Raw genomic sequence first — 18,853 nt, 5'->3', positions numbered from 1 at the left:
CAAATGAAAATGATAACATGGCATACCACCTCATATGGGATGCAGCAAAAGCTGTATTAAGAGGGAAAGTCATTGCAACACACGCTCACCTTAACAAACAAGAAAAATCCCAAATAAGCAACCTCAAACTACACCTAACTGATTTAGAAAAAGAAGAACAAACAAAGCCCAAAGTCAGCAGAAGGAGAGAAATAATAAAAATCAGAGCAGAAGTAAATGCTATTGAAACAAAAAAGGCAGTAGAAAGGATCAATGAAACAAAGAGCTGGTACTTTGAGAAAATAAGTGAAATTGAAAAATCCATAGCCAGACTTACAAAGAAAAAAGAGAGAAAGCTCACATAAACAAAATCAGAAATGAAAGAGGAGAAATAACAACAGACTCCATAGAAATACAACAAGTTATAAGAGAATACTACAAAAAACTATATGCCGACAAAATGGATAACCTAGAGGAAATGGATACATTCTTAGACTCTTACATCCTCCCAAAGCTGAGTCAAGAAGACACAGACAATCCGAATAGACCAATCACAAGCAAAGAGATTGAAACAGCAATCAAAGGCATCCCAGAGAATAAAACCCCAGGATCAGATGGCTTTCCTGGGGAATTCTACCAAACTTTCAGAGAGGATTTAATTTCTATCCCTCTCAAGCTACCCCAAAAAGTTAGGGAAGATGGGAACACTTCCTAACACATTCTACGAGGCCAACACCACTCTGATCCCAAAGCCCGACAAGGACAGCACAGAAAAGGAGAACTACAGGCCAGTATTGCTGATGGACACAGATGCAAAATTTTGGCAACCAGAATTCATCAATACATCAAAAGGATCATACATCACGATCAAGTGGGATTCATACCAGGGACACAGGGATGGTTCAACATCCGCAAATCAATCAACATGATACACCACATCAACAAACTGAGGAATAAAAACCACATGATCATCTCAATAGATACAGAGATAGCATTTGACAAGATCCAACAGCCATTTAAGATAAAAATTATTAACAAAATGGGGATAGAAGGAAATTACCTCAACATAATAAAGGCCACATACGACAAACCCACAGCCAACATCAACGGGCAAACACTGAATGCCATCCCCCTGAGAACAGGAATGAGACAAGGATGTGCACTATCACCACTCTCATTCAACATAGTACTGGAGGTTTTGGCCAGAGCAATTAGGCAAGAGAAAGGAATAAAAGGAATCCAAATAGGGAGTGAAGAAGTGAAACTTTTGTTGTTTGGTGACGACATGATCTTATACATAGAAAACCCCAAAAAATCCATTGGAAAACTAATAGAAATAATTAACAGCTACAGTAAAGTTGCAGGGTACAGAGTCAACTTAGAAAAATCACTTGCTTTTCTATACTCCAATAACGAACGTGCAGAAAGAGAACTCAAGAATATAATTCCATTTGCAATCGCAACTGAAAGAATAAAGTACCTAGGAATAAATTTAACCAAGGAGGTGAAGGACTTACACAATGAAAACTATAAGACATTACTGAGAGAAACTGATAAGGACTTAAAGACATGTAAAGAGCTTCCTGGGGGTGGCCCAGTGGCACAGTGCACACATTCTGCTTCAGTGGCCTGGGGTTCACCAGTTTGTATCCCAGGTGCGGACACGGCACCACTTGGCAAGCCATGCTGTGGTAGGCATCCCACATACAAAATAGAGGAAGATGGGCATGGATGTTAGCTCAGGGCCAGTCTTCCTCAGCAAAAAGACGAGGATTGGCAGATGTTAGCTCAGGGCTAGTTTTCCTCAAAAAAAAAAAAAAAAAAAAAAAGAGACTCCTTGCACATGGATTGGAAGAATAAACATAGTTAAAATGTCCATACTATCCAGAGCAATCTACAGATTCAATGCAATCTCTATCAGAATCCCAAAGACATTCTTCACGGAAATAGAGCCAAGAATACTAAAATTCATATGGAGCCATCAAAGACCCCAAATTGCTAAGGCAATCCTGAGAAAAAAGAACAAAGCTGGAGGTATCACAATTCCTGACTTCAAAATGTTCTACAAAGCCACAGTGACCAAAACATCATGATACTGGTACAAAAACAGGCACACAGATCAATGGAACAGAACTGAAAGCCCAGAAATAAAACCACATATCCTTGACTGCCCATCCTTGACAAAGGTGCCAAGAACATACTCTCTTCAATAAATGGTGTTGGGAAAATTGGACAGCCACATGCAAAAGAATGAAGGTAGACCACTATCTCACGCCATACACAAAAATAAACTCAAAATAGATCAGACTTGAAGATACGTCCTGAAACCATAAAACTCCTGGAAGATAATATTGGTAGTATACTCTTTGACATCGAACTTAAAAGAATCTTTTCAAATACCATGTCCTCTCAGGCAAGGGAAACGAAAGAAAAAAATAAACAAGTGGGAATTCATCAGACTGAAGAGCTTCTGCAACATGAAACAAACTAGGATGAAAACAAAGAGACAACCCACCAACTGGGAGAAAATATTTGCAAATCACATAGCTGACAAGGGGCTAATCTCCACAATATATAAGGAACTCACACAGCTGAACAGTAAGAAAGCAAACAACCCGATCAAAAAGTGGGCAGAGGAGATGAACAGACATTTTTCCAAAGAAGATATACAAATGGCCAATAAACACATGAAAAGATGTTCAACATCACTAATCATCAGGGAAACGCAAATCAAAACTACACTAAGATAACACCTTCCACCTGTTAAAATGGCTATAATCACTAAGATTAAAAATAACAAATGTTGGAGTGGGTGTGGAGAGGAGAGAACCCTCACACATTGCTGGTGGGAATGCAAACTGGTGCAACCACTATGGAAAACAGTATGAAGATTCCTCAAAAAACTAATAATAGAACCACCATACGACCCAGCTATCCCACTATTGGGTATCTATGCAAACAATTTGAAATCAACAATCCAAAGTAACATATGCACCCCTGTGTTCACTGCAGCACTATTCACAACAGCCAAGACAGGGAAGCAACCCAAGTGCCTATCGACTGATGATTGGATAAAGAAGATGTGGTGTATATATATACAATGGAATACTACTCAGAAAAAAAGACAAATTCATCCCATTTGCAATAACATGGAAGGAGCTAGAGGGAATTATGCTATGCAAAATAAGCAAGAGTGAGAAAGACAAACACCATATGATTTCACTCACATGTAGCATATAAACAAGTACTGGGAGAAAGAAAACAGTTCAGTGGTTAACAGGGGAAAGGGAGTCGGGGGAGGCTAAGGGGGTGTAGGGGAGCACTCATGTGGTGACAGTCAAGAAATAATGTACAACTGAAATCTCACACTGATGTAAACTATTATGAACTCAAAAAAAAAAAAAGCTAAGAAAGGTCTTATTTATTATCTTAGAAGGTCCAGAATACAGCTCTGAGGAACCAGAACATTAAGAATATCAGTTGTGATTGGGAAGATGAGATAAAGAAAAGGTTCAGAGCAGAAATAATTTCTTCGAGCAGGAGCTAACAAGGTAGCTAGCCAGGTAGGTGGGAAGAGGCACACTGAGAGGAGGATACTGAGAACACACTTGGCCTATGTCATCTTGCTACACCATCTCTGGCTCTTGTATATTAACACCTGAACATCCTTCTTGAGTCTCTAGAGTATAAACTGTGGGGTTTTCAAGCCAAGATCAAAGAGGGGAGGCCAAATCATTGTACTGCTATAATCACAAAGAAATTTATTTACTTTGTTAAAAAACCAAACCAAGCCCACCCAAGTTATAAAAAAGCAGATTCTTCACATTTTCAGTTTCAAACCAGAGAAAATTACACCAAATCTACAGGAATCAGACTAGCATTAAACAGTCAAGTACATGGCAAACTACTTCCTATTTCATTCTCACTATAATTTTTTAGACTTCTAGTAATAAAAAAAAAATGAAAACCATCGTTGAACCACTGAACAAGTGAACATATCCAGCAATGATAGTGATTTCACTATGGCGAACATGACTTTCATTCTTCTTGTCATACCGGACCCAGTCCTTCCTAGTATTTTATTCATTCAGTTCTGGCCCACTAGTAAACAAAGCCTCACAGAATTACTGAAAGGACCAGACTAGATACATGGAATGACATGAGTGGAAGCTAAAGGTTTTCTGTAAGCCAGAATCCAGTTGACCTACAAAAAATCTCTACTCACATTCTGGGATTTATATATTATGACGAAAGGATTACAGCAGAAAAAAGTACCTTTTTGGTTACAATTTAAGAGTTCATTCATTAATTCATCCATCCAGCTATAGGTCCACCTACCCAACAAATATTTATTAAAACTTAAAATGTGCCAGAACTGTTCCAGGCACTGGTGATACAAAAGAGACAGGTAAGTTTCCTGACCCTATAGAGCATACATTCTAGTGGGACAGACTGACTAACAAGAAAACAAATGAATACTTAATATATTTTGGGGTAGTGATAAGTGCTATAAGGACCATTAAACCTGAGTAAGGGGACAGAGAATGGGGGACAAGGTGCCATTTTAGATAGGAGAGTAAGGAAAGAGCACTCTAAGTGGTAACATTTGAGTGGAGACACAAATTAACTGAAATTGTAAGTCATACTAACATCTGGGAGAACAGCATTCCAGATAGAGTGAGATGCAAGTACAGTGATCAGAGAACACCAAAATATACGGTTTGGTTACAGAGAGCAGGTGAGAGTATAGTGAGAGATGAGGTTAAAGAATTAGAGTGTGAATTACACCTTTATGTTAAAGAATGTATAAGAAAACTCAGGGAAATAGAAATGTCAAGTGGTTAAAAACAATTCCTCAAAGATGTCTCATACTTACATTTGCAAACAGAGGCTCGGTCCATTATCCATATCAAAGAAGAACAGTACTCACAGTATGTAGGGATGCTATATTGGGTGGCCTTAAAGATGTGACCATTGTGCTCTTCCACCTGAATGAAAAAATACAGCTATTTATGTTAAAGCCAACACAGTAATGCTGCTCTAACGTGATCAGCCAATAGGAAATCCTTCAATCCCTTATTAAGTCTTCACTGGATACTTATTCTAGGAGGAGAATGATAATCTTCTAAGAAATAAAAGTAAAATATATGCTCTCTGCTTTCAAAAAGCTAACAATCTAGTAGAAAGAGAAGACCAACTTATATGAAAATCAGAAAGCAATGGTACAAATATAAAAGAGCCGTCTCATATGACTCTGAATCGGCATGTTAAATTAAAAGCAGCAGTTCTCAAATTTTTATTTTTAACCTCAAGAACCTTTTACACTTTTGAAAATTATTGATGAACTTAAAGAACTTCTGTTCATGAGTTATACCTATCGATTTTTACTGTATTAGAAATTAAAACTGAAAAAAGTTTTAAGTATTTATCCAATTCACTTAAAATTAACCTTAAATGTATTACATGTTAACATAATATTTTTATGAAAAACTATATCTTTAAAATAAAAAAAGTAGTGACAAGAGGGGTATTGTTTTACATTTTTGTAAATCTCTTTGATGTCTGGCTTAATAAAAGACACCTGGATTCTCATACCCACTTCTGCATTCAATCTGTTGGCAGTACGCAGTTTAGTTTGAAACTGATGAAGAAAATCCAATTTCACAGAGATACGAAATTGGAAAATGAAAGAATAATTTCACTGTCTTTTCAGATAATGATACTATATTAAAACTCTACCAATGGTAACTTAAAGGTTAATTGAAATCTAAAACCACACCAACGAACTCTTCATGCTCTGTGACATTAATCCATTGTTCTAGGCTTTATTAAAATTTACAACTTTTACTTCAAAGTACCACTAAAAAAATAAAAAACTAAGCCACAGACTTGAAGAAAATATTTGCAAATCATGTATCTCATAAAGGACTTCAATCTAGAATATATGAATAACTGTTACAACTCATTAACAGGAAGATGTCAGTTTAAATATAGGCAAAATATTGAATAGACAGTTCAACAAAGAAGTACAAGTGGCCAACAGGCACATGAAAAGAAGCTCAAAATCATTAGTCATCAGGGAAACACAAATTGGAACCATGATGAGATAATCACTCCATACTCACTAGAATGGCTATAATTAAAAAGAAAATAACAACTGTTGGTGAGGATGTGGAGGGACTGGGATCCTTAGATACTGCAGGTGGGATTGTAAAATGGCATAGTCACTTGGAAAACTGTTTGGCAGTTTCTGAAATGTTAAAGATAGAGTTACCATATGACCCAGAAATTCCACTCTTAGGTTTATTCCCTAGAACACTGAAAACATATGTCTACACAAAAACCTACAGACGAATGTTCATAGTACCATTATTCATAACAGCCAAAAAGTGGAAACAACCCAAATACTCATCAAATGATAAAAGGATAAATCATCTGATGTGGTATATCCATATAATGGACTAGTATTTCAGCACTACAAAAAAGACCAAACTACTGATATACACAACATGGATGAATCTCAAAAACATTATGCTAAGAAGCCATACGCAAAAGACCACACATTGTATGATTCCATTTATATAAAATGTTCAGAAAATGCAAAAGTGTAGAAACAGAAAGTAAATTAGTAGTTGCCTGGGGGTGAGGATAATAAAGGGCAATGATTGCAAACTGGCACAAAAAATCCATTAGGGGTGATGTAGATGTTCTAAAACTGGATTGAGGTGATGGTAACAACTGTGTAAATTTACTAAAACTCATTGAATTGTAGACTTAGAAGGGATAAATTACATGAAAAGTAAATTTACCTTAATAAGGCTGTTTTTAAAAAAACCCTTTGGTCTATCCTGAACTTTAAAAGAACATTTTACCTATACATAATTTTACTGTATTATGTATGGGTTATTTGGAAAACACTGGTTCATTGAGTTGTGTAGTTCTTCCAAATGTTGATACATTTCATTATACACTATCAAAAAGTCACATTCCTTCATATTACCACCAATCTTATTAGAAATTTTTTTTACTTTGAGCAGCTTGTTTATTCTTCATTCACTTTTTTCCTTTTTTTGAGGGAGATTAGCCCTAAGCTAATATCTGCTACCAAACCTCCTCTTTTTTGCTGAGGAAGACTGGCCCTGAGGTAACATCTGTGCCCATCTTCCTTTATTTTTATATGTGGGACGCCTGCCACAGCGTGGCTCGATAAGCAGTGCGTAGGTCTGCCTGGGATCTGAACCAGCAAACCCCTGGCTGCCAAAGCAGAGTGACGGCAACTTAACTGTTGCGCCACTGGGCCGGCCCCAGAAAACTCTTTACAGAAGGATTGTCACGCTCACAGTAGCAGACACAAGTTTTCCACAATTTTGATTTTTGCTTGACAGTTCAAACTTTACCACTGATAACTTGGAAGACTTTGTCAGGCGTCTTCCCGGAAGTGACAGGGTCACTTTGTTCATTTTCAGAAAATGTCTGCCAAAGTCTGAATAAGTATAGCTTGTTAATAAAGTAAAATTGATGTTCTATAAAAAAGAAAAAATGAGCAGGGGCCGGCCCAGTGGCGCAGTGGTTAAGTGCGCATGTTGCACTTCAGTGGCCCAGGATTCACAGGTTCAGATACTGGGTGCAGACATGGCACCACTTGGCACACCATGCTGTGGTAGGCGTCCCACATATAAAGTGGAGGAAGATGGGCATGGATGTTAGCTCAGGGCCAGGCTTCCTCAGCAAAACGAGGAGGACTGGCAGCAATTAGCTCAGGGCTCATCTTCCTCAGAAAAAAAAAAAATTAGCTAGAAACACGTTAACACAAAAACTTGAACATAAATGTTCATAGATTACTCATAATAGTCAAAAAGTAGAAAAACCCAAAAGTCTGTAAACTGATAAATGGATAAATAAAATGCAGTATATCTATACAATTGAATACTATTTGGCGATAAACAGGAATTAAGTACCATACATGCTACGACATGGATGAATCTTGAAAATATTACACTAAGTAAAAGAAGACAGACACAAAATGCCAATATTGTATGATTTTTTTGTTTTGTTTTAAAGGAAGGAGGAAATTTTTTTAATTTATTTTTTTATTGTGGTCATTATAGTTTGTAACATTGTGAAATTTCAGTTTATAATAATAATGACATTATTATTTGTCAGACATCATACAAATGTGACCCTACATCCCTTGTGCCTACCCCCACACCTGTTCCCCTTGGTAATCACTAAATTGCTCTCTTTGTCGGTAAGTTTATGCTCCACAAATAAGTGAAATCATAGGGTGTTTTGTCTTTCTCTGTCTGGGTTATTTCACTTAACGTAATACCTTCAAGGTCCATCCATGTGGTCGCGAATGGGATGATTTTGTCTTTTTTATGGCTGAGTAGTATTCCACTGTATATGTATACATCAGATCTTCTTTAACCAGTCATTGGTCGATGGGCACTTGGATTGCTTCCACATCTTGGTTATTATGAATAATGCTGCAATGAACAGAGGGGGAAATGCCTCTTTGTATTGTTGATTTCAAGTTCTTTGGATAAATACCCAGAAATGGGATGGCTGAATCATATAGTTTTTCTATTATTAACTTTTTCAGAAGTCTCCATACTGTTTTCCATAGTGGCTGCACCAGTTTGCATTCCCACCAGCAGTGTGAGAGGGTTCCTTTTTCTCCACAACCTCTCCAACGTTTGTTACTATTAGTTTTACATATTTTTGTCATTCTAATGGGTGTAAGGTGATATCTTAGCATAGTTTTGATTTGCATTTCCCTGATGATCAGCGATGATGAACATCTTTCATGTACCTATTGGCCATCCATATATCTTCTTTGGGGAAATGTCTGTTCATGTCTCCTGCCCATTTTTTGATAGGGTTGTTTGATTTTTTGTTGTTGAGTTGTGTGAGTTCTTTATACATTATGGATATTAAGCCTTTGCCGGATGTATGACTTGCAAATATTTTGTCCCAGGTAGTGGGGTGTTTTTTTGTTTCAATCCTGTTTTCATTTGCCTTGAAGAAGCTCTTTAGTCTGATGAAGTCCCATTTGTTTATTCTTTCTATTGTTTCCCTTCTTTGGGAAGACATGGTGTCCAAAAAGATCCTTTTAATACTGATGTCAAAGAGTGTTCTGCCTACATTTTCTTCTAGAAGCCTTATGGTTTCAGGTCTCACCTTTAGGTCTTTGATCCATTTTGAGTTTATTTTGGTGAACGGTGAGAAAGAATGGTCAATTTTCATTCTTTTCCATGTGGCTTTCCAGTTTTCCCAGCACCATTTGTTGAAGACACTTTCTTTTCTCCATTGTAGGCCCTCAGTTCCTTTGTCCAAGATTAGCTGTCCATAGATGTGTGGTTTTATTTCTCGGCTTTCAATTCTGTTCTATTGATCTGTGCACCTGTTTTTGTACCAGTACCATGCTGTTTTGATTACTGTAGCTTTATGGTATGTTTTGAAGTAAGGGATTGTGATGCCTCCCGTTTTGTTCTTTGTTCTCAGGATTGCTTTAGCAATTTGGGGTCTTTTCTTGCCCTATATGAATTTTAGGATTCTTTGTTCTAATTCTGTAAAGAATGTCCTTCGGATTCTGATTGGGATAGTGTTAAATCTGTAGATTGCTTTAGGTAGAATGGACACCTTAACTATGTTTATTCCTCCAATCCATGTACATGGGGTGTCTTTCCATCTCTTTATGTCATCTATTTCTTTCAGAAAAGCCTTGTAATTTTCATTGTATAGGTCTTTCACTTCCTTAGTTAAATTCACCCCAAAGTATTTTATTCTTTTTGTTGCTACTGTGAATGGTATTGTGTACTTGACTTCTTCTGTTAGTTCTTTATTAGAGTATAGAAATACTACTGATTTATGCAAATTGATTTTATACCCTGCAACTTTGCTGTAGTTGTTGATTACTTCTAAAAGTTTTCCGATGGATTCTTTGGGGTTTTCTATATATAAGGTCATGTCATCTGCAAACAGCGAGAGTTTCACTTCTTCCCTCCCTATTTGGATTCCTTTTATTCCTTTCTCTTGCCTAATTGCTCTGGCCAGGACCTCCAGTACTATGTTAAATAAGAGTGGTGATAGAGGGCATCCTTGTCTCGTTCCTGTTTTCAGGGGGATGGTGCTCAGTTTTTGCCCATTGAGTATGATGTTGGCTGTGGGTTTGTCATATATGGCCTTTATTACGTTGAGGTAGTTCCCTTCTATCCCCATTTTGTTCAGAGTTTTTATCATAAATGACTGTTGGATCTTGTGAAATGCTTTCTCTGCATCTATTGAGATGATCATGTGGTTTTTATTCCTCAGTTTGTTGATGTGGTGTATCATGTTGATTGATTTGCAGATGTTGAACCATCCCTGTGTCCCTGGTATGAATCCCACTTGATCATGACGTATGATCCTTTTGAGGAATTGCTGAATTCGGGTTGCCAAAATTTTGTTGAGGATTTTTGCATCTACGTTCATCAGCGATATTGGCTTGTAGTTCTCTTTTCTCGTGCTGTCCTTGTCAGACGTTGGTATCAGCGTGACGTTGGCCTCGTAGAATGTGTTAGGAAGTGTTCCATCCTCCCTAATTTTTTGGAATAGCTTGAGAAGGATAGGTATTAAATCCTCTCTGAAAGTTTGGTAGAATTCCCCAGGAAAGCCATCTGATCCTGGGGTTTTATTCTTTGGGATGTTTTTGATTGCTGTTTCAATCTCTTTCCTTGTGATTGGTCTGTTCAAATTGTCTGCTTCTTCTTGAGTGAGCTTTGGGAGACTGTAGGAGTCCAAGAATTTGTCTATTTCCTGTAGGTTATCCATTTTGTTGGCACAGAGTTTTTCGTAGTATTCTCTTATAATCCGTTGTATTTCTGTGGAGTCTGTTGTTATTTCTCCTCTTTCATTTCTGATTTTGTTTATTTGAGCTTTCTCCCTTTTTTTCTTTGTAAGTCTGGCTAGGGGTTTGTCAATTTTATTTATCTTCTCAAAGAACCAGCTCTTTGTTTCATTGATCCTTTCTACTGCCTTTTTTGTTTCAATAGCATTTATTTCTGCTCTGATTTTTATTATTTCCCTCCTTCTGCTGAGTTTGGACATTGTTTGTTCTTCTTTTTCTAATTCTGTTAGGTGTAGTTTAAGATTGCTTATTTGAGCTTTTTCTTGTTTGTTAATGTGAGCATGTATTGCCATAAATTTCCCTCTATAGGACTGCTTTTGCTGCATCCCATATGAAGGGGTATGGTGTGTTCTCGATCCCATTTGTCTCCAGATTTTTTTTTATTTCTCCCTTTATTTCTTCGATGATCCATTGGTTGTTCAGTAACATCTTGTTGAGTCTCCAGATTTTTGTTCCTTTCCCATCTTTTTTCTTGTTATTGATTTATGGTCAGAAAACATACTAGATATTATTTCAATCTTCTTAAGTTTATTGAGGTTTGCCCTGTTTCCGAATATATGGTCTATTCTTGAGAATGTTCCACGTGCACGTGAGAAGAATGTATATTCTGCTGTTTGGGGATGGAGAGTTCTGTATATATCTATTAAGTCCATCTGGTCTGGTTTTTCATTTAATTCCATTATTTCTTTGTCGACTTTTTTTCTGGATGATCCATCCATTGATGTAAGTGGGGTATTGAGGTCCCCTACTATTATTGTGTTGTCACTGATATCTCCTTTTAGGTTTGCTAATAGTTGCTTTATGTACTTTGGTGCTCCTGTGTTGGGTGCATATGTTTAAAATATTATATCTTCTTGGTGGAGCATCCCTTTTATCATTACACACTACCCCTTTTTGTCTCTCTTTACTTGTTTTGTCTTGAAGTCTACTCTGTCTGATGTAAGTATGGCAACACTTGCTTTCTTTTGTTTGCATTAGCTTGGAGTATCGTCTTTCATCCCTTCACTCTAAGCCTGTGTTTGTCTTTGGAGCTGAGATGTGGTTCCTGGAGGAGGCATATTTTTGGGTTTTGTTCCTTAATCCATTCTGCTACTGTGTGTCTTTTGATTGAAGAATTCAGTCCATTTACATTTAGAGTGATTACTGATATACGAGGGCCTAATACCGCCATCTTATTGCTCGTTTTCCAGTTCTCCTGCGTTTCCTTTGTTTCTCATAACATGTCTTTTGAACTACTAATTTGATTAGGTAGATTTCTATGGTGGTTTTCTTCATTTTCTCCTTGTTCATCATATATGTCTCTCTTCTAAGTTTTGTTTTGTGGTTACCAATAGTTGTATAAAAAATCTTGTAGATGAGATAGTCCATTTTCTGATAGACTCTTACTTCCTTAGACTATGCCAATTCTGTCCCTTTCCTCTTCCCCTTCTAAGTTATTTATGTCATATCTTATTCCATCTTGTGCTGTGAATTTGTGGTTAAAATGATGAGATTACTTTTATTTGGTTGTTTTCCTTCTCTTTATCCTTAATGTATAGAGTGCTGACTAACCTGATCTGATAGAGAGCTGCCATTTTCTGGTTATTGCCTTCCTATTCATGTCCTTACTCAGGGCTTTGTAGCCCTTTTCCTCTTTTTTTTTTTTCAGGTAAGAGGGCTTTCTTGAGTATTTCTTGTAGTGGGGGGCTCTTGTGGTCATGAACTTCCTTAGCTTTTGTTTATCTGGGAAAGCTTTTATTTCTCTGTCATATCTGAAGGATATTTTCCCTGGATAGAATATTCTTGGCTGAAAGTTTTTGTCTTTCAGAATTTTGAATATATCAATCCACTCTCTCCTAGACTGTAAGGTTTCTGCTGAGAAATCCTCTGAAAGCCTGACAGGGGTTCCTTTGTAAGTTATTTTCTTGTGTCTTGCTGCCCTTAATATTTTTTGTCATTGACTTTTGCCAGCTTTACTACTATATGCCTTGCAATAGGTCTTTTTACATTGATGAAATTAGGAGGTCTACTGGATTCATTCACTTATATTTCCAGCTCTTTCCCTAGGTTTGGGAAGTTGTCAGCTATTATTCCTTTGCAGAAGCTTTCTGCTCCATTCTCTTTCTCTTTCCCCTCTGGAATACCTATAATCCTTGTCGCATTTCCTAATTGAGTCAGACATTTCTCTGAGAGCTTCTTCATTTCTTTTTAGTCTTAGTTCTCTCTTTTCCTCCATCTGAAGCATTTCTATATTACTATCTTCTAAATTGCTAATTCAGTCCTTCATATTATCAGCTCTGTTGTTTAGGGAATCCAGATTTTTCTTAATCTCATCCATTATGTTTTCCATCTCCAACAATTCTGATTGTTTCTTCTTTATAGTTTCAATCTCTTTTGGGAAGAAGCCCCTGAATTTGTTAATTTGTCTTTCTGTGTTTTCTTGTAGCTCATTGAGTTTTTTTATAACAGCTATTTTGAATTCTTTGTCATTTAGGTTATGAATTTCTGTGTCTTCAGGGTTGGTTTCCAGGTACTTGTCACTTTCCTTCTGGTCTGGAGATTTAAGTACTTTTTCCTACTGCTTAATGGTGTGGATTTTTGCCTTGCCATAGTTATTATCTGGTTGCAGCTTCCACCTGCCTCCCCTAGGTGGAGATCAGGCACTGTGTACTCTGGGCCCAGCATGAGCTGAGGCTCCCCATCTCCAGACACTGACTTCTTTTCTCTGTGTGCAATGCTCTCACTGACAGCCGATCTGGGGTGCCAGGCAGGGGGAGGGGTGCTTTCTTTCACTTGTGCTTCCCCTAGCCTCTGCTTTTCTCTCTGTGTGGAGCTCTGGGTGATCACAGGGCTGGAGTGCTGGGTGGGGAAAGGGGTACCTTCTTACACCTGTGCACCTTTCCCAGCCCCCACCCCTCTCCCCACTCAGCACTCTAGGGAATCTCAGAGACCTGCGCACCTTTCCCAAATGCTGCTTCTCTCTCCACATGGTGCTCTGGGGGATCAGAGGGCTGGAGGGCCAGGCAGTGGAAGGGGTGCCTTTTGTTTTTTTTTTTTTTTTAAAGATTGGCACCTGAGCTAACATCTGTTGCCAATCTTTTTTTTCCTCCTTCTCCCCAAAGCCCCCCAGTTCACAGTTGTATATTCTAATTGTATGTCCTTCAGCTTCTGCTATGTGGGCCACCACCTCAGCATGGCTTGATAAACGGTGCCAGGTTTGTGCCCAGGATCCAAAGCAGTGAAACCCTGGACTGCCAAAGCAGAGCATGCAAAGTTAATCACTCAGCCACAGGGCTGGCCCCATATGACGTTTTTCCTTTTTAAGTTTTTTTTTTTGAGGAAGATTAGCCCTGAGCTAACACCTTCCACCAATCCTCCTCTTTTTTGCTGAGGAAGACTGGTCCTGAGCTAATATCCACGCCCATCTTCCTCTACTTTATATGTGGGATGCCTGCAACAGCATGGCTTGCCAAGCGGTGCGTAGGTCCACATCCAGGATCTGAACCAGTGAACCCTGGGCCGCTGAAGCAGAACACGTGAACTTAACCACTGCACCACCGGGCCGGCCCCCCCATATGACTTTTTTTTAATCAGTGTCCATAACAGGCAAACCTATAGAGACAGAAAGTAGATTAGTGGTTGTCAGGGCTGGGGGACGGGAGAATGGGGAGTGACTCCTTAATGAGGATGGACTCTTTTTGGGGTGTGATGAAAATGTTCTGGAATCATATAGTGGTGATAGTTGCCCAACATAATAAACATACTAAAACCCACTAAATTGTTTACTTTAAATGGTTGATTTTATGTTATATGAATTTTGTCACAGCTTTTAAAACAGCTAGATCAGCTTACAATTCAATTGTACAAGTGATTTTTTTTGAGTCAATCATCATATGCAGCTACTGCATACTTCCTATTCCCATCTGGAGCAACTGCTTTCTGCTAAGTTGTCAGCAGTTTTACCTATGATTGCTTCTGTGTCAACTCAGTAAAAAAGGAAACTAATGTCACTGTTATTATGAAAATAGTTTTGGTCTTGCAAAATCCCTGAAAGTATCCCAGAAACCCCTGCAGATTACACTTTGAAAATCACTAAATTAAAGAGTTTATATAAGTACAGATAAAGTATAGAAGGAAATACACCATGCTGTTAACTATAGTGATTATCTTTGTGAGATAAAATACCCAGTAATATATGCAACATTAAATAATAAAAACCTACATATGAAAAACTTTAAAACCCTCTTGAAGGACAGAAAAATACTGCTGAACAGATGAAAAAATTCAAAATCATAAATACGTCACTTCTCTCTGTTAATTTAGAAATATAAGGTAACCTGATAAGTAAAAGTACTAATAAGACTTTTCCCCCTCAAAGTAGATAATTGAACTCAAAGTTCATACGGAAAAATAAGTAAGAATAGCCAGACAAGTTCTGAAAAAGAAAAGTAATTAAGGAAGACTTAGCCCTGCCAATTATTATGCATAATAAAAGCTCAACAATTAAAGTGGTTAAGATCAACTAATGGAACAGGATAAAAAGATCCAAGCATAAAGGGAAATTTAGAATGTAAAAAGGGTGACATCTCAAAGTAGATGGGTAAAGATGGACTTTTAAATAAATGATGTTGGACTGCAAAGAGGTAAAATTAGATTGCTATCTTATACTATAGACTAGGATAAACTCCGTAAAGATCAGAATTTAGACATAAAAACTGTGACCATTAAAGTATTAGAAGAAAAAAGTTGAGAATGTCTTTATAACCTTTAGGTGAGGGAAAGTCTAACTATTACTCAAAATTCAGAAGTTATGGAAGAAAAGATTGGTAAATTTAATTTTATAAAAGTAAAAATCTATATAGCAAATAACATTAAAAGACAGGTCAAAAGACAACTGTGATTACCTCTACAGGGAAATGAGGCAATATTTATCAAAATAACAAATGCACTTTACTTAAGACCCAGTAATTCGAATTCTAGGAATAACCACCCCCCACTCTCTTACACACATGCACACAAACATGGTAATTCATTGTGTCATTATTGTTTGTAACAGCAGAAGACTAGAAACAACCCAATGGTCCAGCAAGGAATATGAGACAGCTATAAAACAGATTTCTAGGCACATCTATCGTATTAGTTTTCTATTGCTGCTGTAACAAATTACCATAAACTTAGCAGCTTACAATAACACCCGTTTATTACCTCACAGTTGTGTAGGCCAGAAGTCAAACTCAAGTCTCACAAGGCTAAATGCAGTTATTGTCAGAGCTATTTGCTTCTCTGGAACCTTTGGGGAATAACCTGTTTCTAATCTCATTCAGGTTATTGGCAGAATTCAGTTACATGCGGTTGTAGGACCAAAGTCTTGTTTCCTATCTGGCTGTTGGCTAGTGGTTGTACTCAGTTTCTAAAGGCCACTCACATTCCACGGCTACCAGTCCCCCTTTCTCCACCTTCAGAGCCAGTAACAAACTGTGTCCTTCTCATGCTTCAAATTTCTCTTTCTCCTTCTACCAATTTCTTGTGCATCTTCTTCAACTACATCTCTCTGACTTCTGACTTCCTCTTCTGCTTTTAAAAGCCTATATGAGTATATTGGGCTCCTCTGCATAATCCAGGATAAACTCCTTATGTTAAAGTGAGGTGATTAGCAACCTTAATTCCATCTGAAAAGTCCCTTTACAACAGTACGTAGATTAGTGTTGACTGAATAACCAAGGGACAAGAACCTGGAGGGGCACTTCTTTAGGATTTTGTCTACCAGAGTTATAGAGGGATCTCCTGAATACACTGTTCAACAATAAAAGAAAGGCACAAAAGAGTATTATGGCGTTATTATATAACATGCTAAATTTTGTGTGAGAAAGCACAGAAAATAAGCATTTGTCGTATTTCTTATACTGGATAAAGAAACATTGGGAAGATAAACAAGAAACTAATAAAAATATACATCACTAGAGGAAGAAAAAGGCAGTTAGACTTCTCAGTACCTGCACATTTAAAAAAAAGTTTGAATGATATAGACTTATTCTCTGTTAGAAAAAGAAATACTCTTTAAAAAGAACTTGTTTATATCAGTGTGGACTCATAGATTGTTTTGTGTTTTTTTTCTGCTTTTTCTCCCCAACCTCCCCAGTACATAGTTGTATATTTTAGTTGTGGGTCCTTCTAGTTGTGGTATGTGGGACGAAGCCACATCATGGCCTGATGAGTGGTCCCAAGTCAGCACCCAGGATCTGAACCAGCGAAACCCTGGGCCACCAAAGCAGAGAGCATGAACTTAACCACTCGGCCACGGGGCCGGCTCCTGTTTTAATATTTTTAAGCCTTTTAATACACCATTGTTAGAGTATCTTCTCCAAGAAGGTTATGCAAATTACCCTTGTATTTGCAATACTGAAAAAATTCATATTTATATATCCTTCCAAACTAGGTAATTAATTTATTTTGAGCTTTGTCCCTTTATGAACAAAGTAGAAATTCACGATTTGTTTCATTTTCTTTTGACTCCTAACAATTATAAACATTTATTTATGCACTTGTCATTTCTTTCTATGACCTGCACTTTATCACAGTCCCTGAAATATACCAGTTGTTGGATAAATGAATTGTCTTTTTTTGAATGTTATTTGCTTTGCTCATTTTTATCCTGAGGTATGGTTCTTTTGCATATAGACATGAAAAAGACTACTCTTGTAAGACTTAAAGTGTATAAAGTACTTAAACGCTACCTGTAAATAACGGGCCCTCCACCTTCCCTACCCTTTCCTTCATATACAATCTCATTTACTCTTTATAAAAATTCTTAGTGGTGGGTGGCATTATTCCTATTTTACACACGAGGACACTGAGACACATAGATAAAGTTGTCTAAGGTTTCTCAATTCTCCTTTGGAAAACAAAAGTAAGCCAAGCTATATACTACTTTCGGGATTCTGTACCTGTGAAAAGGAAGAACTTTTCAAAAGGTAGATCACGTTAAAAGGCTCAGATCATGCTTTTAACACAGACAGTGAAAAGCTACAAGCAATGATCTAAAAGACTTCAGAATATGGTTTCCAAGTGAGAGGGGAAGATTTATAATCCTGATTTATTAGCAAGGTTGACAATAAATACCCTTGAATTAGAATTTGTCATTGGAAGGGGTGAATCCAGGACTGTAGGCCCTAAAGCTTAACATTTTCAGGGGAAGTGAGGAAGACAAGAGGGGAAACGAAAAGGGGAGAGAGGAGGAAGTGGTGGCAGCAAATGAAGCTGATAAGCAGAGGGAACAGAGAGAGTGGTACGAAATGAAGCTTAGAGAGGTAGTCAAGATCAAGATCATGTCGAGTCTTGTAGGCATGGTAAGAATTCTGGGTTTTATTCTGAGTAACAATGGAAATCACCAGAGAGTTCTGAGTAGAGGAGGGGGACATGAGCTGATTTTTGTTTTTAAATGGTTAGTAGGCTACTATGTAGAGAACTGTAAGGGGAGAGAAAGGTATAAGAAGGCAGACCAATTATGAGACTACACATAGTGTACTGGACTGTTGTAATGCAGTAGAGGTGGTGTGAAATGGTCAGATATTAGATATGTTTTGAAGGTAGTGTTGACTAGACTCCTGCCTCCTTTTCTAGCTACCCCCATAAAAACATACAATACTTGAGCCAATCAAAGCTACTGGCTCAACATGCCAGGTTTTTCACTCATGTGCCTTTGGATATACTCTTTTCCCTTCACTAGATACTGCCTGTCTAAACTACTATTCACTTGTCAAGAATTAACAGAAATATCTTTTCATCTGTAAAGCGTTCCTTCATTCTCCCTTTCTGTATTTCAACAGCACTTCGTGTTATCTCTACTATAATATTTATCATACCTGACAGTAAGGATTTTTTAAATGCCTGCCTTCACTAGTAGATTATGAACTCCTCTAGGGCTTAATTCATCCTTGTAATTATAAAGATTATCATAAAGTTCGAAACAGAGATATATAATACTATAGACAAGAACATGAACAATGG

The 18,853-nt window shown here is 37.5% G+C and overlaps 1 protein-coding gene across 36 annotated transcripts in view; it reads right to left on the bottom strand.

Moving 5' to 3' along the window:
* MYO9A (myosin IXA) overlaps window positions 1-18,853 on the bottom strand; it is a 290,205-nt gene that overhangs the window by 47,218 nt on the left and 224,134 nt on the right. For all 36 annotated transcript variants that reach the window (XR_011527256.1, XR_011527254.1, XM_070576153.1 and 33 more), the window contains one exon: window positions 4,856-4,967. Coding sequence is in view for 34 of the 36 variants with exons in the window: in XM_070576153.1 (XP_070432254.1) it covers window positions 4,856-4,967 (112 nt within the window). In the remaining 2 variants the exon portion in view is untranslated. The remainder of the gene's footprint in view (window positions 1-4,855; window positions 4,968-18,853) is intronic.

The sequence above is a fragment of the Equus przewalskii genome, chromosome 1 (assembly GCF_037783145.1).
Source record: "Equus przewalskii isolate Varuska chromosome 1, EquPr2, whole genome shotgun sequence".
Lineage (NCBI taxonomy): Eukaryota > Metazoa > Chordata > Mammalia > Perissodactyla > Equidae > Equus > Equus przewalskii.
The sequence above is the reverse complement of the archived record's forward strand: the minus strand, read 5'-3'. Positions and strand labels throughout refer to the sequence as shown.